The 23918-nt window shown below is 55.0% G+C and overlaps 3 protein-coding genes across 9 annotated transcripts; 2 read left to right on the top strand and 1 right to left on the bottom strand.

The window, feature by feature from the left end:
* The first annotated feature begins 385 nt into the window (after positions 1 to 385).
* Positions 386 to 14308, top strand: RTKN (rhotekin). 4 transcript variants are annotated; one of them, XM_087436542.1, is made up of 13 exons: positions 512 to 593; positions 2290 to 2719; positions 8468 to 8667; positions 9598 to 9659; positions 9757 to 9810; positions 9909 to 10026; positions 10262 to 10471; positions 11123 to 11217; positions 11322 to 11428; positions 11661 to 11789; positions 12482 to 12650; positions 12812 to 12916; positions 13489 to 14308. In XM_087436542.1, the coding sequence occupies exons 2-13, from the start codon at positions 2648 to 2650 to the stop codon at positions 13821 to 13823; spliced, it is 1656 nt and encodes a 551-aa protein (XP_087292668.1). In that variant the 5' UTR covers positions 512 to 593; positions 2290 to 2647; the 3' UTR covers positions 13824 to 14308. The 4 variants fall into 4 exon arrangements, with proteins under 4 accessions (XP_004437214.1, XP_014648191.1, XP_087292668.1 ...); XM_004437158.3 differs by lacking the exon at positions 512 to 593 and adding an exon at positions 1847 to 1927; XM_004437157.3 differs by lacking the exon at positions 2290 to 2719 and having other exon boundaries at positions 386 to 593; positions 13489 to 14307.
* On the bottom strand, positions 14303 to 18563 carry WDR54 (WD repeat domain 54). 3 transcript variants are annotated; one of them, XM_014792709.2, is made up of 10 exons: positions 18513 to 18563; positions 17900 to 18179; positions 17680 to 17742; positions 17213 to 17279; positions 17058 to 17111; positions 16606 to 16733; positions 15102 to 15202; positions 14839 to 15001; positions 14566 to 14640; positions 14303 to 14490 (listed from the first exon to the last, which is right to left on the bottom strand). In XM_014792709.2, exons 2-10 carry the CDS (start codon positions 18119 to 18121, stop codon positions 14359 to 14361), a joined length of 1005 nt encoding a protein of 334 aa, XP_014648195.1. In that variant the 5' UTR covers positions 18122 to 18179; positions 18513 to 18563; the 3' UTR covers positions 14303 to 14358. The 3 variants fall into 3 exon arrangements, with proteins under 3 accessions (XP_014648195.1, XP_087292669.1, XP_087292670.1); XM_087436543.1 differs by lacking the exon at positions 18513 to 18563 and adding an exon at positions 18436 to 18489; XM_087436544.1 differs by lacking the exon at positions 18513 to 18563 and adding an exon at positions 18436 to 18488 and having other exon boundaries at positions 17900 to 18122.
* A 90-nt stretch (positions 18564 to 18653) lies between these two features.
* On the top strand, positions 18654 to 23918 carry C11H2orf81 (chromosome 11 C2orf81 homolog). Of its 2 annotated transcripts, none has more exons than XM_004437245.3 (4): positions 18654 to 18779; positions 21169 to 21399; positions 21486 to 21707; positions 21850 to 23918. In XM_004437245.3, the coding sequence occupies exons 1-4, from the start codon at positions 18762 to 18764 to the stop codon at positions 23227 to 23229; spliced, it is 1851 nt and encodes a 616-aa protein (XP_004437302.1). In that variant the 5' UTR covers positions 18654 to 18761; the 3' UTR covers positions 23230 to 23918. The 2 variants fall into 2 exon arrangements, with proteins under 2 accessions (XP_004437302.1, XP_087292671.1); XM_087436545.1 differs by lacking the exon at positions 18654 to 18779 and adding an exon at positions 18801 to 18916.

Raw genomic sequence — 23918 nt, forward strand, 5'->3', positions numbered from 1 at the left:
GACTGGGCGCGGTCCCAGGGCCCGGCGAGAGCCGCAGTGTGCCAGGCGGCGATCCATGTGGCCACGGGATTTTCCAGGCGCAGGGAGTTGGGCTTGCCAGGTGGGGGAGGCTGGTGGGGCGGGGCTTCGCTGGGTCCGCCCCTTGCCCAGGTGAGGCGCCCGCGACCCAGGCCGGAAGGGATGAAGCGCCCCCGCAGTGCTCGGAGGTGCAGGGTGCCCTGGCTGACCGGCTGGCGGGCCTGGCCTGCTGGGCTCCCCGGGACTGGCACGGCCGGCCGGGCCTTTGACGGGGGTGGAGGGGGAGGGTGCCGCGCCCTGCCCGGCCCAGGTGTCGCCTCCGGGGGCGGGGTTTGGGAACCCGGCAGCGGGAGATTCCCGGCCGGACTGGGGGGCGGGCGTCGAGGGACAGAAGCGGACGAGACAAGGCAGAGCCGGGCGGCGCGGGGAGCGCGCAGAGCGGGCAAAGCCGCCGAGCCGCCAGCATGTTCTCCCGTAACCACCGGAGCCGGGTCACCGTGGCCAGGGGCTCCGCCCTGGAGATGGAGTTCAAACGCGGCCGCTTCCGACTCAGCCTCTTCAGCGACCCGCCCGAGGTGAGAGTCCCGCGCCCCCGCCTCGCCCTTCGCCGGCTCCCGCAGCCCGGCCGCCTCGGCCGCCCGCCCCCGCCCGTGCGCACGCCGAGGGGCGGAGACGCCGCGGCCCGGCCGCCAGCCGGTTGTTGTTGACTTAACAAGAAAGGCGCGGACCGTCTGCACGTTACTCGGACCCGCGCCATCCGACACTCCCTGACCCCGTTGGGATGATTTGCCTCTGCCTGGAAAAACTCCGGGTTGGCTTCAATTTAAGGGGCTCCAGGCTGGATTCCCAAAATGTGCCTGGCCCCTGGCCCCTCCCGGGCATCCCGGGACAGAGGGCGGTGGGCAGCTGGGCGGTCCCCAACAGCTCAGACTCTTGGCCTGGGCGCCCGCTCCTTCCGCGGCCGCCAGCCCCATCCCACAACCTGTCTCAACCGCCGGGGACAGCCTCCATCATCAGTCTCCACTTCTAGGCGAGGTCTGCCCCCTTCGCCGAAGCCCTCCCCAACAGCTCCTCTGTGCCCCTGAAGGGCTAGGAGAGTGGGGGGTGAGGGGGATTCCCTTTTAACGATTTGGGGTTATTTCCCACACCCAAACTTTCAGCCTCCTTTCCTAGGGCCTAAGTGGAGTCCAGCCTCTAATCTGACAGTTTCCTCCGCGGCCCACCGCTCTCCCGCGGTCGTTGCCCAGGTCTGACCCTACCTGTAACTCCCTCGGCAGGGGCTGAAGGGTGTGGGGCTGAGCTAGGACTGAGTAGGCGAGTAGCAACAGTAAAGAGGCTGTCCCCAAGGTCAGCTCTCCTTCCCTGCTGAGCCTGGAAAGGGTTAAGTGAGGGGGCCCTCCTCCCGCCCCCCTCTCCCTCGCTGCCTGGATTCCAGGCCTGGCTTCTGCCCTTTCCCCCCAGCCTGCCCAGAACAAAGGCCCTTTCACACCCGTATCCCGGTATCCCGGGCCTTCTGTGACTCAGAAGCTAGTGGACCTGGGCGAGAGGGCCTTTGTCGGGTCCCGCACAAGCAACTCCGCGTGGGGCCAGCGTGGGGGCAGTGAGGGGCGAGCCCGGGGACCAAGAGGAGGGGCCTGTGAGCTGGGGCCGCCCCCGGGATAAGCCCAGCCTTTGGGGGCCAGCCCCAAGGAGGGGCCGGGGCGGAGCAGGGCCCAGCCGGCTGCCGAGGGGAGTGTGACTCCGTGGGCCTGGGGTGGGGGGTGGGGGTGCAAAGCTGCAGCTGGCTGGGAATCGGGGCTGGTTTCCTGTCTGGAAGGGAAGGGGCCCGCAGAGGGGAGCCGGGGCAGCAGCAGACAGGCACTCCCCTGCCTTTCTCCCTCCTTCTCCTCCCTTCTGCTGGAAAAGCGAGGTAACTGTGAGCCCAGGGTGGGGCAGGCTGGATGGGGGCCCCAAGTTGGATGAGGTGACCCTGGGGGTTGGGCTGCATTTACTGCTTTGTCCCACTCCCTGTTCTCACTCTCCCCTCAAGTCCTCACCTCCATCCCTCTTCTTCCTCAAACTAAGCCAGAACCCCACTCAGAAAGCTCCAACCGCCTGACAAACCCCACGACTCTGTAGAACCTGCATGCAGCGGCCCCTTCCTGCCCCTTCCAGCTGTGCCTGCCCCTCACGCCCTGCCGGCACACAGATTCTCTGTCTACCAGGGCAGGGATGTGGGCGGGGGCTGGGGAGGGGCCAGAGTTGCAATGAAAGGGCCTTTTTCTTCCACAGCTGGGGGAACAGCTGCCACCAAAGCAAGACTGGACACTTCGTGCCCAGAGCCCCCTCTGCAGCTGGCCGCCCCTCCTGGGACCCTGCTCATCCTCACCTCGCTTTCCTTTGCTCCCATGCCTGGCTCCCACCAGGGCCCTGGAACAGCGGTAGGCAAGAAAAGTTTGTCACAGCAGCCAGAAGGGTCTAACAGGAGTGCAGAAGGACAGGGGCAGTCTCTGCCCTCTGCCCAAGAGCTGCCCACTTCTTTCGAGACCAGGGGAGCAGCGGGAGGAGGAACTGTGGGGGCAGCGTGGTGCCTGCCCGCCCCACCCCTCTGGAGGGGTCAACAAGGGAAGGGGCACTGGGGGGCACAGAGATGCAGGACAGATTGCACATCCTGGAGGACCTGAATATGCTCTACATTCGGCAGATGGCGCTCAGCCTGGAGGTAAAGTCCCCACCCCTGGAGTACACCTCCTCCACATGCATCCCAGCCCCAGTCTCTGCCCTGCCTATTCCTGCTGGGGCTGAGGGGGGAGGGCGGGGCCCGCTCAAAGTGGGGAGAGGGGCAGGTGGTTCTGTATGCCCTACTTTGGGTGCTGCGTGTGGACCCAGGCTCAGTTCTGCCAATCAGAGCGTTATGTTGGCAACAGGGCCTTCACACCTATTTCTGGAGGCTCTGTGGGTGGGTGTGGATGTGTGTTCTGGGGCCAAGGGCTCCTTTTAGGTATAGGAAGAAGAGAGGAGTTCAGTGTGAGAGAGGTTTGCAGGAAGGATGTGGCCTTACGAGAGAAGGGGAATGGGACTCTGGAGCAGGATGTAAGGATTCTGCTGGCCCTGGAGATGGCAGGGAGCTGTTTATTAGTTTATTATTCTTAAATACATTTATCGAGCACCTGCTATATGCCAAGCTCCTTTCTAGAGCATGGAATACCTCAGTGAACAAGATAGGAAAGGTCCATTCTACTGGGGGAACAGATGATAAACATGCGGGCACATAAATGATCTCACAGTGAAATGACAGGGGCGTGTAATAAGCATCAGGTCGGGGAGGCAGCATTAGATGTGGAGGTCAGGGAAGACCTCTGTGAGGGGTTGGTTGAGCTGAGACCACAGGGATATGAAGATATATGAAGATTGAAGGAAGGGCTTTCCAGACAGAGGGCATAGCAAGGGCAAAGGTCCTTACCTGGATGAGTTCCAGTTCTAGTGTGGCTGGAACACAGTAGCTGGCTTTGAGCTCATGGGCAGGGGCCAGGTTATGCAGGGCCTTGAAGGCCATGACAAGGCACTTAGATTTTACTCTAAGTGTGATGTTGGCCCAAGGAAGGGTTTTAGGCAGGGAGATGACGCATCTAATGTTTTAAAATGATGGCTGCTGTGGAGAACAGGCTAGGCCGGGGTGGGGGGTGGGAGAGAGGAGGGTTGGCAAGAGAGGTAGCAGAAGACCACCAGATAGGAGGTTGTTACAGCCCTACGGGAGTGAACCTGATGGCGTGGATTAAAGTGCTCGTGGTGGACACAGGGAGAAGGGGGTGGGTTTCAAACGATGGTGGAAGATGTGACAGGGCTTGCTGATGGATTGGATGTGAGGGCTGAGGCAAAGAGTGGACTCCAGGGTGAGTCCCAGGCATGTGGCTGAGCAACTGGGCAGTGTGGCCATTTACTGAGATGAGGAAGACGGAAGAGGCGGTGGAAGTGACTGCTTGGACCAGGCAGGCGGTTGCTTCTGAGGGAGGTCAGATGCAGGACAGTAAAGAGTCTAGACCAGGAAAGGCTATTTCTTGCACATGTGTTACGCCCACCCCAGCAGGCCCCGCCCCCACTCCCTGGATCATAGTAGACATTACTAGACAGTCACGGCACTCTTTACCAACCCGCCCGGCCGTGGCCTCAGGATCTTTCTCAGCACAACCTTGTGATAAATTGCGCAGGTTGTGTCCTTCACAAGAGCACCACAAAGCAGAGGGAGGAGTCCTGGCCTGGTTTCGGGCTGCATGAGGAGGGGGCACTTTTATCTAATTTGTTTGCCTGGAGAGGGTCATCTTTTTCTAATGTGCAGAAATGGTGCCCAGTGAGCCTGCTGGGATTCTGACACTACCTATTGTCCTGTGTTGCACATGAGGTAAAACTGATGTGCCATCCCTAGTCCTCTGCACTGCCCATGTTACTAGTTACATGTGGCTATTGAAATTTAATTTATTAATTAAAGTGAAATAAAATTAAAAATTTAGTTTCTTAGTTGCTTTAGCTACATTTCAAGTGCTTGATGGCTACTGAACATTTCCGTCATCACAGATTTTATTGGACAGAGCTGGTCTAGGTATTTAAGCATTTAACTTCGGCATCCCTCCACGTCATTCTTCTTCATAGAAGCTCTGCCCGTGTTCTGGGGCAGAGGAGGGGGCTGAGATTTCACTTTGGTCACCTCTCCTTCAGCCGTGGGCTGAGGGTGCTGTGTTCTTTCTCCAGGAAGCTCAGCAGTTCCCCCACCCTCCTCCTCGAAAGAGAGACCCATTGATGTTTCAGGGATTTAGCGTGAGAGGTAGTCTGGAAGAGTAAATCTAAGAAGACTTTCTGGAGGAGGCAACTTAAGCTACAAGTAAAGGGGAGGTGGGAGTGAGAGAAAGGGAGTTTTTAAATATGTGCTGGGCCCAAGAAGAGGTTAGAGTTTCCCATTTAATCCTCAATCAGTGCTGTGAAGGAGGTGCTGTACTCCCCGGTTTACAAACTGAGGCTCCAGAGGTTAAGTTCTCACAGCTAGTCAAGTTCCTAAGCCAGGATTTGAACTTAGCCCTGTAGAGATTCTTAAGGGAGTAGAAGGTGATGAGAAGCAGAGAAGGAAGTCAGGGACAGAAGGGAGTGGGAGGGACAGGAAAGGATGTCCACAGAGGGCCTAATGTGTGCTGGGGCCTCTGTGTGACTCATCCTCCTTCAGCCCCTTGGGCCCTGACCCAGGTCCGCCTGACAGCCAACTCTGGGCTCTTTCCCAGGAGCCTGGTGAAAATGCTGCCTGCTTGATGGGGTGTGTGGGTGGGAAGGGGGTGACAAGAAGCTATCCCTGTGTGGGGAGATGGGGGCAAAGCACGGGGATCCAGACCCGCGTCAGGATTTCTGAGATGCCCTGCCCAAAGGGTGGGAGCCGGGATTTCTAGGGCACTCTCTGCTGTGGAGACGTGGGAGAGGGGATGTGGTGCCAGAGGGCAGTGGAGGGGGTAGCGGGGTGTCTGTGACACCAGTCCGCCTCGTCCAGGCTGGGCCCAGCGACTTCTCTGTGGCTCCAGTTATTCCAATTTATACACTGTCTTCCTCCTCACGCTTCTGGGCAAGGGGTCACCTTGGAGGGCAACCGCAATGCGGGGGGCCTCCCGACCTCCTGCAGCTCGAGCGCTGCGCTGAGGCCAGGAGCCCTTTCCTGGGCGATGCGGGCACTCCCGGAGGCACTGTCTGGCCGCCACTGGGGCACCGTGGTAGCGCCACCGGAGCCCAGAGCCTAGCCCTGCCAGGCGCACGGAGGGACCGCCGGCGCCCCGGAGCCCTTCCTCGGCTCTCGCGGCAGTTGGGAGCTGATGTCATCGGCGCCCCGAGCGCCGACGGCGGGGGTAGGGGAGGCTGTGCGGGCACCGGCCCCTCCGGCTCCCCGGACCTCGCGCGCTGCCTGCATCGGCGCCGCACGCCGGGCAATGGACAGGGCTTGGGAAGGATCCGTGAGTGCTAGACACAGGACCAAGAGGCTAGCCAGGAGGGGGCTTGAGGACGCCTCTCTTGTCTTCTACCCCCCTGCTTTCACCCGTTTGGGGGTGTTTGCGGTAGAAGCTAGATGCAGAATGGGATGGGGGATTGGCACACAGGGAAGTGTTGCAGAGGTGGGACCCAGTGCAGGCAGACATAGCGGGGGTGGGGGGAGCTGTGTAGTCTGGGAGGGCTTCCTGGTGGAGGGGTGCGTTGGGACTGGGTTGGCCTATTTCTGAAGGGTCAGGAAGGGAGACAGGTTGATAGTGCTGGGATAAGGGGTGATGAGAGCCTAGCCTAGCCCAGGAAATAGATTGTGAAGGAAGAATCTGCAGGGAAGCTGGACAAGACTTTTGGAAGCAGGAATTTAGGGTATTCAGATCTTGGAGACTTGAAGGCTGGAGCCACCAGGGACAGAAGCAAGGGCACAGAGTGTGGAAGAGAGGTGGCATGAGGGAGAAGACAGGTTATGGGTGGTCATATTCACCTCCCTCTTCCGACCTGGTGGCTCCACTTGGCTTGCCTCCTGAACTGATCTGTACACTGTAATGGGGTTAGTCTTCCACCTCCTCTCTGAAGCCTTCCCCATCACCTCAGCCAGAAGCAAACAGGGTCTGTTTCTTGCGAGTGTGTTTATGCCATGACATGGCACTTATGCAGCAGCCGTTAACGTCTGCATCTCTCACCTCTCGGCTGGATTTTAAATGTGGAGCCTTGGACAGCACAAGGATGCTCCAGTGTTTGTTGGGTGAATGCTACTGCTGCCCAAGTAGCATCATTACAATAAGCATCCTCACCATTCATGTACACCAAGTGGGAGGCATTGTGCTAAGTGCTTTATACTCCAGTCTCACTAAATCGTCACAACTGTAGGATGTGGGGACTGTTTCCATCCTCATTTTACAGAGGGAGAAACAGAGGCTTAGGGAGGTTCAGTAAGTTGCCCAGTGCTTTTAAAATAAGTTTCTTCCCAGCTTCTCAAGACTGGCAGGGCTGTGACTCAGACTGTTTTATGTCAAACTGGTGCTCTCACCCTCTGCTCTGTGCCAAGACCTCCAGAGCTCCAATCTGAGCGAATGTTCTGAGCATCCTGGTGCCTCTCCCAGTGCCCCCTCTCTGGCCCTTATACAAAGCCTGCTCAGCCCCTCACTCCTGACCTCCTGCCTCACCTGCCTTCCCATCCCCACTCCTTGCCTCTATCCTCACCTCCCAAGCTCAGAAGGCCAGCAGGTGGCAGATCCCCTAATTTGGGGTGTGTATGAGGTTCTGTGCAGCATGGGTGAACTCTATAGGTGGTATGCTCTTTCTCCACTGATCCCTTGCCAACTAGATGTCCCCCCTTATCACTTGAGTCTTTGGGGTAACCCAGGATGGCCTTTACTATCTGTGGCCATTCCCTTTAGTTGGTGGTTCTCAGCCCTGGCTGCACCTCAGAATCATTTGGGGAATTTTCAAAAAAATGAACATGCCTCACTCTTAGGAGATTCTTATTCTGCAAGTCTGAGGTGGGGCCTGGTAATTTTTTGTTAACTTAGAAGATTTAATTTTTTTAAAAGGTAACACAATTTCCAATAGTACAGTAGTAGAGTAGCATATATATAAAGTATCTTAAATCTGTTTTCTGTTCCTGGCTCCCAGTCCCGCAATCACCACTATTTTATGCCTACCTATGTATATGGGTATCTTACATCGCTTAATGATGGAGATACGTCCTGAGAAGTGCATTGTTGGGCGATTTCATCATTGTGCAAACATCACAGAGTGTACTTACACAAACCTAGATGGCATATCCTCCTACACACTTAGGCTATATGGTACCAGTCTTATGGGACCACCGTCGTATATGTGGTCCGTCACTGACTGAAATGGTGTTATGTGGCACATGACTGTATCACGCACAAATGAAAGCATGCTATAATACTGTTCTACTTTCTTTTCTCACTTCATATATTTTGAAGATTGTTTCATATCTGCACACATGTCCACCTCACTCTTTAATGTCTGTAATATTCCATATGCCATGCTATAGATGTGCTGTAGCTTATTTAACCAATGCCCTATTGACTTTTAATCTTGGTGTTTAAAATAATGCTGCTATGAATATTTTTGTATATTTGCCCATATTTTTAACTATATCTGTAGGAGAAACTCCTAGATATTGGATAGCTGGATCAAAGGATATGTGAATTTGTAGTTTTCATAGATTTTTCTAAATGGCACTCAAAAGAGGCTGAAAGAATTTAAACTCCCCCATCAAATGCACGAGGGCATCTGTATTTTTACAAATCTTCTCTGGTTATTCTTGGGCAACTGAGGTTGAGACTCAACCCTTGCTCTTAAGTTGCCTGAAACATAAGTTTCGTATCAGTTTCTCCTGGGCCACAGCCCACTTGGGGACTGGAGAGTGCTTCCACCTGTCCCCTGACTGACATTCCCTTCTCATCCTTCTCCCCACTCGGGCTAGGACACAGAGTTGCAGAGAAAACTAGACCATGAGATTCGGATGAGGGAAGGGGCCTGCAAGCTGCTGGCGGCCTGCTCCCAGCGTGAGCAGGCTCTGGAGGCCACCAAGAGCCTGCTGGTGTGCAACAGCCGCATCCTCAACTACATGGGCGAGCTGCAGCGGCGCAAGGAGGCGCAGGTGCTGGGGAAGACAGGCCGGCGGTGAGCAAGGGGAGGCGAGGCCTCATGAGGGGTAGTGGTGCGGCGTGTATTTCTATATGGAGTGTGAACCACCCTGAAGGTGCTGTCCCCATGAAGCCTTGTCAGGGGCCTGGAAGGCACCTCGGTGTTTTACCAGCAGTGTGCTACCCAGAGGTGCACTAGTGAGTAGCTAGGGCCGGACTCAGGAACGCCAGTGTATCTGGTGCAAGGCTGGCAGTCTGAGGGGTAGTTATGTAAAACTGCTACTTTGCTGAGCCCCACCTGTGATCTGATGACGCTGGCTGACTGGTTTGTGGAAAGCCAGTTCACCAAATGGCCAATTTGCTGAATGGCCAATTTACTACAGGCTGACAATAGTTCATTGCACCTGGGGTTCACCATCAGCGGCAGGGACTGGGAAATGAATAATAAAAAACATTTAAGGGAAAGCCTACCCCTTCACATAAATTAGATTGTGCATTCTAAAAGGGCTCAGCTTCGAGATGTGAAACACAGGCTACAAGGACATTAAACTCTGCTGATCTGACAAATCTACAGTGAAATGGTTGAGGTGATGCTGTGGTAAAACTAAAATATTAGAGAAAATATTTGGCAAATTGATCATTCTGAGAATTGGCCAGTTTTGGTAAATTTATCATTTGGAGAATTGGCTTCTGGCAAAGTAGTCTGCTTGATCCCACAAGGCTGAGTGGGGAGAAGGTCCCGGCCCCTCACTGGTATGGTGCCCATCCCAGCTCAGCCATGAAGGCTAACACAAGGAGAGGTCGCCAGGAGCCCTCCAGAGCTCACCTATGAAGCCCTGCCATGTCAGTCTGGCTAGGGACCTGGGGGCTGGGCCCTGGGCCAGGGGAGTCCTAGAGCCCCTGGGAACTGGAGCTGGAGGGGAGTAGAGTCTTGAGGCCAGGCTAGGACAATGTGATTTGCCCACAGGCCTTCTGACAGCGGGCCACCCGCTGAGCGCTCCCCCTGCCGTGGCCGCGTCTGCATCTCTGGTAAGAAGCACAGCTACCCCAGCTGCTGGCACTCCTTGCCCAACCACAAGACCTCCTGCCCCATCTCAACATCTGTTCCTACCCCTCTGCCCCTTAGACCTCCGGATTCCACTCATGTGGAAGGACACAGAATATTTCAAGAACAAAGGCGGTGAGTTCCACACATGCTGGGACAAATTCAGGGGAGTGACTCTGAGGTTGGAGGCTCTTGTGGGGCAGTCTTGATCAGTTTGCCCTCTTTGTTCCCAGACTTGCACCGCTGGGCCGTGTTCCTGCTGCTGCAGCTAGGGGAACACATTCAGGACACAGAGATGATCCTGGTGGACAGGACCCTCACGGACATCTCCTTTCAGAACAATGTGCTCTTGTGAGTACCTCATCCCTGTGGTTCCCTCCTTTCTCTACTCTGCTTCAATGCTCAGATGAGGTAGCTACAAGGGAGGGGGAGGAGAGGGAGGAGAGGAGGAGAGGGAGATGGGCCTTCCCATGGAGCTGTTCTGCACTTGCACATCCATCCTCCACCTCACTCCACCCCTCCTACCCCCATGCCTTCCTGGACTTCCCCAGGACCATCCTCCTCTCTTCCTCCCACGTTCTTATAGCTCTGAGGCAGGGCCAGACTTTGAACTGCGGCTGGAGCTGTATGGGGCCTGCATGGAAGAGGAGGGGGCCCTGGCTGGTGCCCCCAAGAGACTTGCCACCAAACTCAGCAGCTCCCTGGGCCGTTCCTCAGGGAGGCGTGTCCGGGCATCACTGGAGAGTGCTGGGGGTTCGGGAAGCAGTCCCATCCTGCTCCCCACCCCGGCTGTGGGGTAAGGCCCTGTATTCCCCCACTGCCCTCAGCTGCCTGTATCCTGACCACGCGTGACCCTGAGCTGTGCTGAGCATGCAGAACCTATTTTGCACTGCTGCCAGGACCAAGAGGAATGCAGGGAGAGCTCGATTCCAGGGTTTTCACCTTTTTGCAGCAGCAAACACAGCTTACGTAGCTAGAACAGAGCGCCCTGGTTGGAGCACGGTAGCCTGGGCCCTGCAGTGTTGCCTGCAGGTGCCAGAAGGCACCCAGTGGAACACTGAGCCTCTGAGGAGCAGTTTGAGAATCTCTGGGGTACTGAACAGAATGCTGATTTTTAGAGACAGACATGGGTTCAAATTTCAGCTTCACCACCTACCAGCTATAAATTATGGGCAAATTTCTTAACCTCTCTACACCTCAAGCTGCTTCATCTATAACTAAAGAATGCCACCAGCCTCACAGGGCTGTTGGGGTAACATCTTTAAAGCAAAGGACCCAGCATTCAGCAGGAGCTCAGTAAATGTTTGTTCCTGTCCCTGTGGGGGAGGCAAGCTAGTTTTCTGGGGGGCAGCCTGAACAATGGAACAGACCTGCTCAGTCCTTGCAGCCCCTGCCCTCTAACCTGCCCCTCAGTCGGCTGAGGCCCACAGCTCTGTCTGTCCTGCAGTGGTCCTCGTTACCACCTCTTGGCTCACACCACCCTCACCCTGGCAGCAGTGCAAGATGGGTTCCGCACACATGACCTCACCTTCGCCAGCCATGGTGAGTATGTGTGTGCATGGAGGTCACTGGATGGTGAGAAGAGGGGGCCACTGGATGGTCCTTTTCACATTCTCCACCCTCACCCTGCACTTCCTCCACCCCAGAGGAGAACCCTGCCTGGCTGCCCCTTTATGGTAGCGTGTGTTGCCGCCTGGTGGCTCAGCCTCTCTGCATGACTCAGCCTACTGCCAGTGGTACCCTCAGGGTGCAGGTGAGGGGGCCCTGAGGAGTGGAAGGGAACAGGGAGAAGGCAGAGGAGAGCTGCATCACCTAGGAATCGAAGGACTATTGAAAAATCAAGATCTGGGTGGAGGAAGGAGGGTTATGGCAAGATGAGAGGAGGATCAGAGGGCGGGTAGAAAGGAGCAGATTCTTGATGGGGGCTGGGAAGAAGGGTGTTTGGGGGTGTGATTCCCCCAGGAAACCTGGAGTCATTTATGCAGCAAGCTGGGGAGCGGCTGGACTGGGCGCGAGTGCATGGAGTCCTGAAAGGCACAAACCTCTTCTGTTACCGGCACCCCGAAGACGCAGACACTGGGGAAGAGCCGCTGTTTACTGTTGCAATCAACAAGGTGATGGGTCCCCTGGTGGTGAAGCCACCAGGTGCCAGTGCCCAGGAGCCTCTCTTTCAGGCCCCAGGAGGGTGGGTGCAGACCTCAGCGGGATCAAAGCTAGCCTCCTGCTTCTAACAACACCACACCCAGCTTCAGGGCCAGGAATCCAGAGGGGACCATATTCTCCCCCACCAGCATCAATGGAAAAAGATTGTCCCTTCTACTCACCAACCTCAGCCCCTGCCAAGTCTCAGAGAGGGCTCTACAGCCAATCTAGGATTGTTCATCCTCCTTCCATCTTTCCCCTCAGATTCCAATCTGCATCTACTTCACTCTTTCCCAGTTTTCTCTCCCAACCCAAGTCCATGACCCCGCTTTGCTCCCTAGCCCTTTTGCTGGCTCTCCTGCCAGCTTTTATGGAAGTGCTGAGGGACCTTAGGCCTTAGCGTTCCTGCCCACCACCATGCCTTCCCCACCTCGCTCAGTCCCTTTCCTTGTCTCCATCTGCTCCTCTTTCCCCAAGGACCATCTGTCTCATCCCCAGTCCTTTCCTGCCACTCCTGCCCACTCTGGTCAGTAGGAGGCAAATGAGAGGGCTTGGCGAAAGCCCCACCAGCTGTTCCTCCTAAGGCAGGGGTGACCAAGCCTGCCTGATGTCACTGCTGACTTCTGTGACCAAGGTGGAAGCAGACCGCTTCTCTCTCCTGCAGGAGACTCGAGTCCGGGCAGGGGAGCTAGACCAGGCCGCAGGCCGGCCCTTCACCCTGAGCATCAGTAACCAGTATGGGGAGGACGAGGTGACGCACACCCTTCAGACAGAGAGTCGGGGAGCCCTGCAGAGCTGGATGGAGGCTCTGTGGCAGCTTTTCTTTGACATGAGTAAGAGCAGGGGTCTGGACTGAAGGGAGGGATTGGGGTTTGTTATTTTTACCAAAGGCCTCTATTTCAAGAATGTGTAGAAGGGAATGTAGCAGGGGAGAGGGTAGCCTGGCCCTCTCACAGTCCTCCCCTCCCACCCCCAATCAATGCTCCCCCTTCAGGCCAATGGAAGCAGTGCTGTGATGAAATCATGAAAATCGAAACCCCCGCTCCCCGGAAACCACCCCAAGTCCTGACCAAGCAGGGGTCCTTGTACCATGAGATGGGTGAGTGAAAGTGCCCTCTGGGAGCCTGAGGGGAAGCAGGGTGGGGGTTCTAAGGGAACCCAGATAATGGAAACAGAGAGAGAGCACACTGGGTGAAGGCAGAGCTCTGGAGACCCGAGTCCCCCTCAGTCCTGTTGTATTCCTTTCTCTTCTCCACTCTTAGAACCACCTCCACTAAAGTTGAAAATGAAACCCCAAAGAACCAGATTCATTTCTTGGATTTCTTTCCTAATTTTTTCTTTTCTGTTTCCCTTTCTGCATGCGGATTCCTGTCTCTTCCTGACCCTTCACTTGCCTGGCACTGCTTTCATTCTCCTCTTTCTTGATTTATTCACACTTTTGTGAAACCCTCATCCCTGTTCATCCTGCACCCCATATCCCATAGTCTTATCAGAGGCCACGGCTCCAGGGGGCCCAGGTGAGGGGCTGCTCCTGCAGGATAACGCAATCTCGGCCGAGATCCGGGCTTTGCTTTCTTCCTATTACAGTGACAGGTGACGGTCAGGGCTGGGTAGGCCTGGGGCCTAAGCTCTGACTAGCCCCCTCCCCTCAACCCTTTCCTGGTGCCACAGCTATTGAGCCGCTGGATGACATCGCAGCGGTCACAGACATCCTGGCCCAGCGGGAGGGCGCGAGGCTGGAGATGCCCCCACCCTGGCTAGCAATGTTTACAGAGCAGCCTGCCCTGCCTAGTCCCTGCTCGCCTGCTTCAGTGGCCCCAGCCCCAGCCCGGACCCACCCCCTGCCCTGGGGGCGACCGCGAACGTTCTCCCTGGATGCTGTCCCCCCAGACCACTCCCTTGGGGCTTCCTGCTCGGTGGCCCCTCTTCCCCAGCAGCGATCCCCACGGTCCAGAGGACTCTGCAGCAAAGGCCCACCCCACACTTGGCTCCAGTCACCAGTGTGAGAGAGAAAAGTGCTGGCCACAGGATCTGACCAGAAGAGAGGACCTGTGTGCAACTGGGCTCTGGATATGGCGCTGTCCAGGTTGGCCAGCTTGGCCTCCCCCTCCTCTGCTGGACTGGGGGTAGGCTAGAGAGAGGGAACAGAAGCTCCTCTTAAGCTGTGGTTGCCATGGTGCTGAGGGACTCATTCCCGGGGCTGGCTGGGAACCCCTCAACCTTTCCTGGGAGAAAACTGGAACCAACCCTGCCCTCCCTCCCTGCACTAACCAGCTTTGAGGATGGCACTGAAGAGCCCCGGGAGGGAATGCACTTCCCTTTGACTCCCACATCAACCATTAAAGTTATTTAACAGCAGCCCTCACCTGGTTCTTGAGGATAGGTTGCCTCTCTGCTTGGTCTGGACTTGCCCCATCCCCTCATCCCTGGAGCTTAGCTCACCATTGTGAAGTATAACTGTGATACCGAGTAATCAGACAAGGGCTGGGTGGAGGGGGTACTTTATAAATACTACAGGGGGAAAGGAGGGCTGCTTTTCTCTCACACGCTGCTGAATCTCAGGATCTCAGCGAGGTCATAGCCAGTCACAGCAAAGGAGCTGCCTGAGGGATCACAGAATCGGGCACCACACACCTGGGTGTCGGGTACACACTCACCGTGACAGTGTTCCACCTGGGAGAGAAGAGGGCTGCTCAGGGCCTGCTGCCCCATGCTTGGGCTCCCCATTCCACTCATCTCACCACACACCTCAATGGAGCCACTCTCGGGGCTTCTGCTCAGCTTCCAGATGTGTACAAAGGTGTCCTCAGCTGCAGAGAGTAGCTACAGCAAAAAGGCAGGGAGGACAAGTGGGAGTTGGAACGTGGGGGGACAGGTATAGGCCAGAGGCTACACTGACCTCAGAGGCTACACTACACGGGTCCAGGGGCTACACTGAGTGACAGAGACAAGACTGTGGAGTTCCTCTCAACGTCCCAGCACCAGGAACAAGGCTACGGAGGGATGGAGGAGGACACTGACCTTGCCCACCTCAGGAGCCAGGTCGAGGGCACAGAGGGCCCGGGCGTGGGCGTTGATCTGGACATGTAGAATTCCCGTACTGGCCTCATACAGACGCACTTGCCCGTTCCCATAGCCTGCTGCCACAGTCCCCTGCCACAGCTGCACGGAAGGGCACGGGACCCTGCAAGGGCGATACCCCACTGTGATTTCCCCAGACCCAAGGCCACTCCCCACCCTGAAGCTACCTCAGGAAGGCCTCAGCCTCCTTCTGCCTCACCTACCCGAATCCTGGAATTTGGGTCAATAATTTGAATTCAGGCCCTGACCGCCAGACACACAGCAAGCCTGAGTCATCTGCCGTCACCACGTCAGCCATGCAGTCCTGAGGGGAAAGGCAAGATCAGCCCTTCCCCCTCTCCCCTGCTGGGTCCTGTGCACAGATCTTCCTCAACTCACGATAGGGTTACGTCCTGATAAACCCATCGTAAAGTGAAAATATCATTAATTCAAAATGCATTTAATACACCTAACCTACCGAATATCATAGCTTAGCCTAGCCTACTTCAAACGTGCTCAGAACACTTACATTAGCCTACCATTGGGCAAAATCATCTAACATAAAGCCTATTTTATAATCAAGTGTTGAATATATCATGTAATTTATTGAATACTGTGCTGAAAGTGAAAACCAGAATGGTCGTATGGATACCAGATGGTTGTAAGTGTATGGGTTGTTTACCCTCGTGATCGCGTGGCCAACTGGGAGCTGCAGCTCACTGCCCGCTGCCTAGCATCAAGAGCGAGTATTGTACTGCGTATCACCGCGTATCAAAATTCAAAATTTAAAGTATGGTTTCTACTGAATGCCTATGGCTTTCACAAAATCGTAAAATCAAAAAATTGTAAGTCGAAGCATAAGTCAGGGACTGTCTGTACAGGGCAGGAGGGGAAGGGAGACAGTGTTTGCATCTCTGCCTCCAGGGAAAGGGCAAGATGTGGAGCCCTCACCAGCTGGATCCAGGGTTCCCTCGGGAAGCATACAGTGCTTAAAATGCTTTCCTTACATTCCTTATAGAGTCTCCCCCCAACCCCCACCCCACACCATGTGTTAGGAGGGGCTATCTAATTGTCCTCACTGCATGGATGATAGAATGAAGGCCATACTGTTATGATCTTCTGGCGGCCTTGCAGTGAGCCAGTCACAGTCCTGACTAGACTCTGGGCCTCCTGAAACCCCCAACCCCAGGCAGCCAACATAGGCCATGGGCCCAGCTTGGTGCCAGGTGCAGTGGAGGATATGAATTAGAAGATACATACCTTCTTCTCAAGAGGTTTGCAATCCAATAGGGGAGACAAGAGTTGTCTTTGAGGGCAGTACCAATTCAGGGTTCAGCTAGGGGAGATCAGTGGGAGCTGGAATAGGGGGAAGGCTTCCCTGAGTGGGAGACACTGCAGGTGGGCCTGAATGGGGAGGACTTGCCCAAGTCCAGAGAAGGAAGCTGCACATGTCAGAGCTGGAAAGCATCTTAGAAACCATCTGTTCCAACTCCTCAATTCACACCAGTATTGAAAAGTGTCAGTGAACTATTAAATGCCATGTAAATATAGAGAATGTCTGGCTTCATCACTGGACCTGAGGTTGCTAAAGCCTAGCAAAGTGCAGCAGTTTGCCCAAAGTCATCCAGCTGCTTAGTGGTCGAGCCAAGACTTGAACCCAGGTCCCCTGCCTCCCAAGGTGGGGAAGGCTCCCAGGCTCACTGGAACAGGTAGGGGGAATCCACTCACCTGTCCCTGGGCAAGCTCCGTGGCAATGTCTGTGACTGGTGTCTGGTGACCAGCCAGCTCTTCGCTCAGTACGACGTTGGGACCCTTGGCTGGGATGTCAAACACAAGTACGCGGCCAGACCACGTTCCTGCAGAACCAGTGCCCCACTGATGGCTTCCTGATCCTCCCAAGTCTCCAGCCACCAGACTCAGCACTTCCTCCATCCCAGAAACCTTATAAAAAACTCACCCCTCACAGCTCCAACAGCCCTGCCTTTCCATTCACTTCCCATATTCTATTCCATCCTGCCCCTCTGAAACCCTCTATGGCTTTTTGGAGTCTCTGAAACCCCACCTCACTCCCATCCTTCCCTCTAACCCTCCACAATGTCCTCAAACCTTCAGCATCTTCTGGCCAAAGCCCACACCCCTGTACCGCAGCACCCCCAATGCCCTGCTCTTGGCCCCCTCACCCACACAGATGAAGTGGCCACTGGCAGCAATTCCTCGGGCAAACACAGCCTGTACTGAGTATGAAAAGGGAAAACTATTAGAAATAGTGCCCTCCCCCCCACCCCCCGCCCCAGCAAACACTCTCTACTCCTACCCCACTCAGTCTTGCAGGTACCTGGAGAGGCATCTCCAGAGCCCAGCGCATGCCAATAGACCATGACAGAGCCATCAGATTCATACATCTGGAAGACAGGGGCAAGGACGGGGTCACAGCCCAGCTGACTTTTGCTGAGCTCTGTGCTGAGTACTTCACATACTCAGGTTAGCTTTAGCCCATTTAATCCTCAAAACAACTCTGGGAGGTAGGCACTACTTTTATCCCCATTTTACAGAGGAGGACACTGAGGCTCTGAGAAGTTAACTAAATTGCCCAAGGTCATACAGCTAGTAAAGGGGGAGATATTGGAGATGGTACTTGGGAATTGGAAATGATGGAAGGAATAAAGATGAGAAATAAGGATGAGTGTGCTAAGCATGTGAAAAGTTTGGAAGTGTTTAGAAGCAGTTGGGGAAGCAGCAAGGGGCCTTGGAGAGGAGTTGAGAAGACTCTACTGGGTGATGCCAGGAAGGTCCTCTTCTTACCTGTATTCCTCGATGTGAGGTGAGCACCAGCAATACTCTGAAGGGGAGGACACACCAGTGCACCTGCAGGGAGGTGGATGGGAGTAGGGAGAAGTGGTCAGAGCAAGGGACATAAGGACTCAGTGGAAATTCAGAGAGCTAGAGAAGTCCTGTTCCTTGGGGTTTGGAGAGGACAGGGTTAGACTGGGTTCAGCAACACCGTCCCAACTCCGTGCCTCACCTGGGTGATAAGTGGAGGGCTCACTCCAGCTCCCCCCTTAGCGTGGAGCTGGCGCTGGGCCAAGGGCACACCCTCAGGAGCAGCGCTGAGAAGCTGGGCGCTGGGTCCATGGACTACCCCAAAATGTGTGAGGTTGCGGACAGGTAGTGGCAGCACACTGAGGTTGTTGCACAGGGCGGCAGCCGAGCATCGAAGGGGGATGGAGCTCTCCCGGCGGAACATCCTAGGGGAGAGACTGCCGAATCACGAGGCGCGCGGGAAACAGAAGACAGCGGAGTTCCTGCGGGGGGTGGGGGGTGCTGTCATGAAGCACTAGGGAAGACTCCTGAGACTCGGTCATGATGTGATGGGGGGCCCTGAGGACTGTGATGAGAGGGTCACATGCACGGGGAGGGTCTCTTGGAGCAGGAGAGGGGAGCCCCAGGGCTGAGTCATGGGGAGATAGGGGAATCCCAGAGGAGGAATGGTGATGGCAGAGGACCCATTGGCCCCAAGCGCCCGAGCCAAGGCGGGATGAGGCACGGTAGTCCCCAGACCTTTCCTCCCTCGGTTCGGCTCCCCGAAGACCCCGGCCCGGGTCAGAGGTCACACCAGCAGCCCCAGGTCTGCTTGCCTGACTCCAGGGTCCTCGGGTCCCGCGGAATCCGCCGCCACCATAGAGACGACGCACGTACGTACGGCCGTTGGGCGGGGCGAGTAACCCGATCGTGCAGCGAGCTGCGCGGTTGCTGGGGCAACTGTGGACGTGGCGAGCCGCCCTGCGCACCGCGGGGTTGCTCGGCGATCTTTACGCGGCAGCGGCGGCCGCAGGGAGGCAGGGTGAAGCTGCTGAAACCCCGGGGTTGGAGCGACAGCTGCGGCGATGGCGCACGAAGGCTCGGTGAGCTTCAGATCAACTAGGGGTGCGCCAGCCGGGATCCGCCGTTGAGGTCGGCGTCGGGAACCGTGGGCCACCTCCGCGCCTCCCGACGCCGGCCCACCACCGGGCCGTTCAAGATGACCAAGGAAGCCACATCGGTACTTGAGCAAAAAACCTACACCTGCACCACGCCCACTCCCACGCTTTGTCACACTCGGGACCTGAGGGAAAGGGTCAAATGGGTAGTGCAGAGCCCAACAAAAAGTGACTTTGGAAACAGCTAATGTATGTAATAGGTCTCTTTCGTTGAGGTACCCGTTTAAATAGATAAACCAGAATTGGTCAGGCATTGGGGAGAGATGTTGCTAAATTATCCATTTCGAGAATTTCAGGAGGAAGAAATGGATTAAACAACTCTGAGGCTGCACTTGAAAGTCAAATTGTTTAAAAGCCAAAAAAAATTTTAAATAAAACAGATTGAAGAGCTTTTGTGCAACAATGTCTCTGGCCCCTCTGGCCAGGCCACGTCTAGGTACGGTCACTATCACGGGTGTCACATGAGAGGCTGGGAGGTGAAGTCTAAGGAACTGACTCTCCTCTCCTAGCCTTACCTGCTCTGCGCTGGCCAAGCCTGGACTGGGCTGTTGGCCATTCCTTGGGCTTGCCAGAGAGGCGAAATACGGCTTAAGGCATCTTAAATTCAGTGTGAGGTTTAGGAAACACCAGATTTGGTGGAGAATGAATTTTGGGGAACATCAAGTATGAGGCAATAAGGTTGGGGGTGGGGAGGCAAAGGTTTGGGAAGATTATGTTTGGAGGTAAATTTTGGAAGGAGTCAGGTTCAGGGAGACTGTTATGGGGAAGTGAAGAGGCTCCCAAGAATCTGCTAGTAAATTCCTATGTTCCTAAAATGAATTTTTGGGACTAGTCTTTTTAAGTGGGTTTTTCTTGAGTATAAAAGGATACAAACTCATTGTAGAGAACTTACAAAATAGAGAAGAGCATAGGAAAGAAACATACCCACTGTTACAATTTTGGTGTTTTCCTTCAACACATACTGGTTTACATATCTGAGATCATACTTGATATGTAATTTTGTATCCTGTTTCTTTCATTTAACGTTACATCATAAGTGTTTTCCTATGCGATTGCAAATTCTTCCTAAAGATTACCTTTACTCATTGCATAACATTCCATCATATAGATAGTGCACAATTAGCCGTATATTCTCTTTTTGTTAAACATGTTTTCAATATTCTGCTATTATAAATGACACCACAAGGAATATGTTGGAGAATATATTTTTATTTTCATTTCAGAGTATGCCTTTGGGTATATTTGTAAAACTGAAATTGATGTTTTTGAAGGTTGGACATCTTTTCAAATGTTTATGAGTCATCTGTAGTTCCACTTGTGTGAAATGTTATGTCTTGCTTATTATCCTTGTCTTATGATTTTTCTTATTTTGTATGAGTTTTTAATATATTGGAGGATATTTATTCTTTTTTATATTTGTTGCAAATATTTTTGGGGCAGCAGGATAAAGTCAGGCTCTGTAGTCAGACCTGAATATGCATTATGACTCCACTAGTACTTCCTTGCCATATGATCCTGGGCAAATTCTGTAAAATGGGGATAAAAATGTTACATAGTCTAAAAAATGTAGGAATTGAGTAAATGTATGTGACTGATATACTTTAAGTGCCAGTAAATCCTAACTACTAATATCAGCTTGTAATGAGGAACTTTTAAAAAATAAGTGAAGGAAACGACCTATATCTATACACCTATCTACCTATTTATTATTTTTCACATTACTTTTATGTTTAGGCAGTTCTTGCTCATCCAGAGATTATATGACAATTTAACCTATTTTTCCTACATTATATTTTTTGTTTATATTTTTGTTTTATTTGTGTGTGTTTATCCTTTAATCCATCTGGAATTTATTTAGATGAATATTGTGAAATGAGGATCTAAGTTGATTTGGGGGATGGGTGGAGACTCTAAACAGCACCAGTAATTCCAGTACCATTTATTGACTCATCTTTCTCAGGATGAACTCTCAAGAATTTGGGACGCTTTCAATTAGTGCAAATAGCAAGGACTGTGGAGTTAGAGCTGTATATAGCCTGAGTATACTGTGTGATCCCACGCAAGTGATGGTTAACTTGTGTCAAGTTTGTTTCTTTGTCTGTAAAATGGGCTTAGTGAGCTGTTATGAAAGTTAAATTAGCTAAGTCAGTCACCTAAAAAGCATCTGTCACATAGTAGGCTCTTAGTAAACTGTCCCTTTCAAAAGGCTTTTCCTTCCTACTGGACAACTTGAGAAAGCTTCCTCCAAGTCTAGAGCTGCTTCTCGGTTCCACTTCCGGTGTCCTGCCCTGATTGCCCTGTTTCTTTCCCACAGAGGCAGGAGAGGCAGGTCCGAGACCGCGGGATGACCCGATCCAAGGCAGAAAAGGTGCGGCCGCCTACGGTGCTGGTGCCGCAGGTGGAAGTCGTGCCTGGGCGGCTCACCGAGGCCGAGTGGATGGCTCTCACGGCACTCGAGGAAGGCGAAGACATCGTGGGGGACATCTTGGCCGATCTGCTTGCGCGAGTCATGGGCTCTGCTTTCAAAGTCTACCTGACCCAGCAGGTGGGCCTGGATCTCGGTCCTCCAGACCCATCTTCCCCCTCTCCAACTCCTTCCTGCCGGGCTAAGACCCTCTCTTGCCCCCGTAGTGCATTCCATTCACCATCAGCCAGGCCCGGGAGGCCATGCTGCAGATCATTGAGTGGCGCTTCCTGGCCCGGGACGAGGGAGAATCTGCAGTGGCCGAGGACCCCACGTGGGGCGAGGACGAGGAGCCCTCGGCATGCACAACGGACGCCTGGGCTCAGGGATCTGTGCCTGTGCTGCGCGCGCCCTCCTCGGTGGGGCTGGAGGAGACTTTCCAAGGCGAAGTAAGCCCAGCCCGTAGCTCCCTTCGAACTCCCCCCGCCGCGTCTTCATTCTCCTCAGGGCCTCTCTGGACTCTTCCACCCGTAGTTCCTCTCTCCCTTTTCTCATGTCTCACTACCTCCCACCCCGGGTGCATTTCTCCAGGACCAAGGGATCGTGGACCAGATCCCTTTAGGAAGACCGTGGATGGATACAGGAGCACAGGAGCAGATGGAATCTTGGGAGCGTTCTCCCGAGCTGAGAGTCATCCCTGGCGCCCCACCCACTCTGGAGCTGTTTCAAGAAAGAGGGCCCGGGCGTCCTTTAGAGGGACTGGACGGCCAGGCTAGAAGCCACCTGTCCTCGGCCGGGTCCTTGAACGGGAGCCTCCAGCCGTCGGTGGAGATGGTGTGCATCCGCACTCCTCCCTATTCTCTGGAGTGCTCCCGCGTAGCCAGCCCCCAGGCCTCCGCCGAGAGGGCGCAGCCCCTCAGCTCCCAGTTCTCGCTCGAGGACCTCTACTATTGCACGCCCCAGCTGCACGCTGCTGGGGACCGGCCGGAGCTCAAGAAGGAGAAGATAGCCCGCGTCGCCTCGGGTGTGTCAGTGGCCAGCCCCTCTGCGGGCGACTCCACCACAGTCAGGCCCTCCGCATCGTTCCAGCCGCAGCAGCCGCAATGCCCGGACGCTGGGCTGAGCATGCCTCACTACAGGGTGGGCCGCAAGGTGGCGGTGGCGCGCCTGGACCCCGCGCGGCTGCCGCGCCACTGGGTGCGCCCGCTGGCCGAAGTTCTACTTCCAGACTCCGAGGCGCGTCCACTGGAAGCCTACCGCGGACGCCCGCGGGGCAAGAAGACCGAGGCCACGGCCGGACCCCTAGCCCCCGGCCCCGGCGTCCACGTCTCCCCCGAAGTTTTCTTCCCTTTCCTGCCTGGCGTTCCTTTCCGTGCCTTAGGCCCCTGCCCCGCCCTCCAATTACCCACTTTAAGCTTGGGCCTACCGTCGCCAGGCTTCGGATCAAACCTGCCCTTTCCCAGACCCGGGCTCCGCTTTCTCGCCACGCACCCGGTGCTCCCTGACGTGGCCCGCACCCCCAGCCCCAAACTGTGGCCGGGTGCCAAGTGGCCCAGGGGCTGGGATGGAGACGCCGAGTTGCTGGGCGACCTATGGGCCGGCCGCACCTGCGTACCTCCACAGGGCCTGAATCCTGGGGACCAGGAGGGCCAGGATCCTCACAGGTGGCCTCATCCTGAGCCCCGAGTCCTCGAGGCCACGTCCCAGGTGATGTGGAAACCCATGTTGCTGCCGGAAGCAATGAAGCTGGCTCCTGGTGTGAGCATGTGGAACCCAACTACCCAGGTGCTGCTCAGCTCTGCAGCATCCCAGCAGGAGGACAAAGAAGGCCCAGCCTCTCCACCCATTGAGCAGGACCCCATCCAGACAGGTGCCCCGAAGCCACAGGTGACGGTGGCACAGCTAATAAAGAACTCAACCCCCAAAGTGTGGTCACTCTCCTCCAAGTACCTGCCCCATACTGGGTCCTGAACCTCTGGCGGTGGGAATCCTACCTTCCTTCTGTCTGCTTGCCAGAAATAAACACCTGAGCTGCTTAACCAATTGTCCTGATATCTCTGTCAGCTTCTTCCAAGGGTGTATACTCTCACTGAACTGGAGAGGAGCGGTTGTCCTGCAGGCCTAGAAGAATATGGAACACTGGCTCCAGGGAACAACCCCATTACCACCCCTAGGAGACCCTCGTTAGGACAGAGGCTGCTCCCCAGCAGAGGCGTTCTGGAGAACCACGCCCCTCCCGGCAGAGGAGCAGACAGCAGGGCTGAAAGTGGCAGCTGCCTCAGCTGGAGAGGAGGAGGAAGGGGATGGCCCTGCTTAAGCGCAGACTGACTCAAGACATGAAGAGTTTGAGTTCTTGCTTCTCCAGTCACTGGAACTCTGTCAATTAACCTTAAAGTGCAAATAGAGAATTAGAGCCCTGCAGGGCTGGGGAAGCCCTGACTCTTGATATTTGATTTGGACCTTTGACTGGGGTGAGGCAATCAAGTGGCTTGGGCACGCAATTTAAGGAGGAACTCACTCTCAGGCTCAAACAGCGTGCTTGAACAAATCCAAGAGTATTTGCTCCCTTAAATTCTGTGTCTTAGGCTCCACACCAGCCTCACTGCTAATCCCCACACAGCTTTGACTAGCCCCCTCCACCCTCACAGCCAGCAGTCTCC

The sequence above is a fragment of the Ceratotherium simum genome, chromosome 11 (genome assembly GCF_057802395.1).
Source record: "Ceratotherium simum simum isolate JZ-2026a chromosome 11, ASM5780239v1, whole genome shotgun sequence".
Classification (NCBI taxonomy): domain Eukaryota; kingdom Metazoa; phylum Chordata; class Mammalia; order Perissodactyla; family Rhinocerotidae; genus Ceratotherium; species Ceratotherium simum.

Bases quoted from the DNA above. Each gene is read 5' to 3' on its own strand.
- RTKN (XM_004437157.3), top strand. From the start codon at position 483: ATGTTCTCCCGTAACCACCGGAGCCGGGTCACCGTGGCCAGGGGCTCC. The intron at 9,660-9,756 runs GTAAGAAGCACA...TCTGCCCCTTAG, and splicing joins TGGCCGCGTCTGCATCTCTG to ACCTCCGGATTCCACTCATG. The intron at 11,429-11,660 runs GTGAGGGGGCCC...TCATTTATGCAG, and splicing joins GTGGTACCCTCAGGGTGCAG to CAAGCTGGGGAGCGGCTGGA.
- WDR54 (XM_014792709.2), bottom strand. From the start codon at position 18,121: ATGTTCCGCCGGGAGAGCTCCATCCCCCTTCGATGCTCGGCTGCCGCC. The intron at 17,743-17,899 runs GTGAGGCACGGA...ACCTCCCTGCAG, and splicing joins GCCCTCCACTTATCACCCAG to GTGCACTGGTGTGTCCTCCC. The intron at 17,112-17,212 runs GTACCTGCAAGA...TTTCATACTCAG, and splicing joins CTCTGGAGATGCCTCTCCAG to TACAGGCTGTGTTTGCCCGA.
- C11H2orf81 (XM_087436545.1), top strand. From the start codon at position 18,896: ATGACCAAGGAAGCCACATCG. The intron at 18,917-21,168 runs GTACTTGAGCAA...TCTTTCCCACAG, and splicing joins TGACCAAGGAAGCCACATCG to AGGCAGGAGAGGCAGGTCCG. The intron at 21,400-21,485 runs GTGGGCCTGGAT...TTGCCCCCGTAG, and splicing joins AAGTCTACCTGACCCAGCAG to TGCATTCCATTCACCATCAG.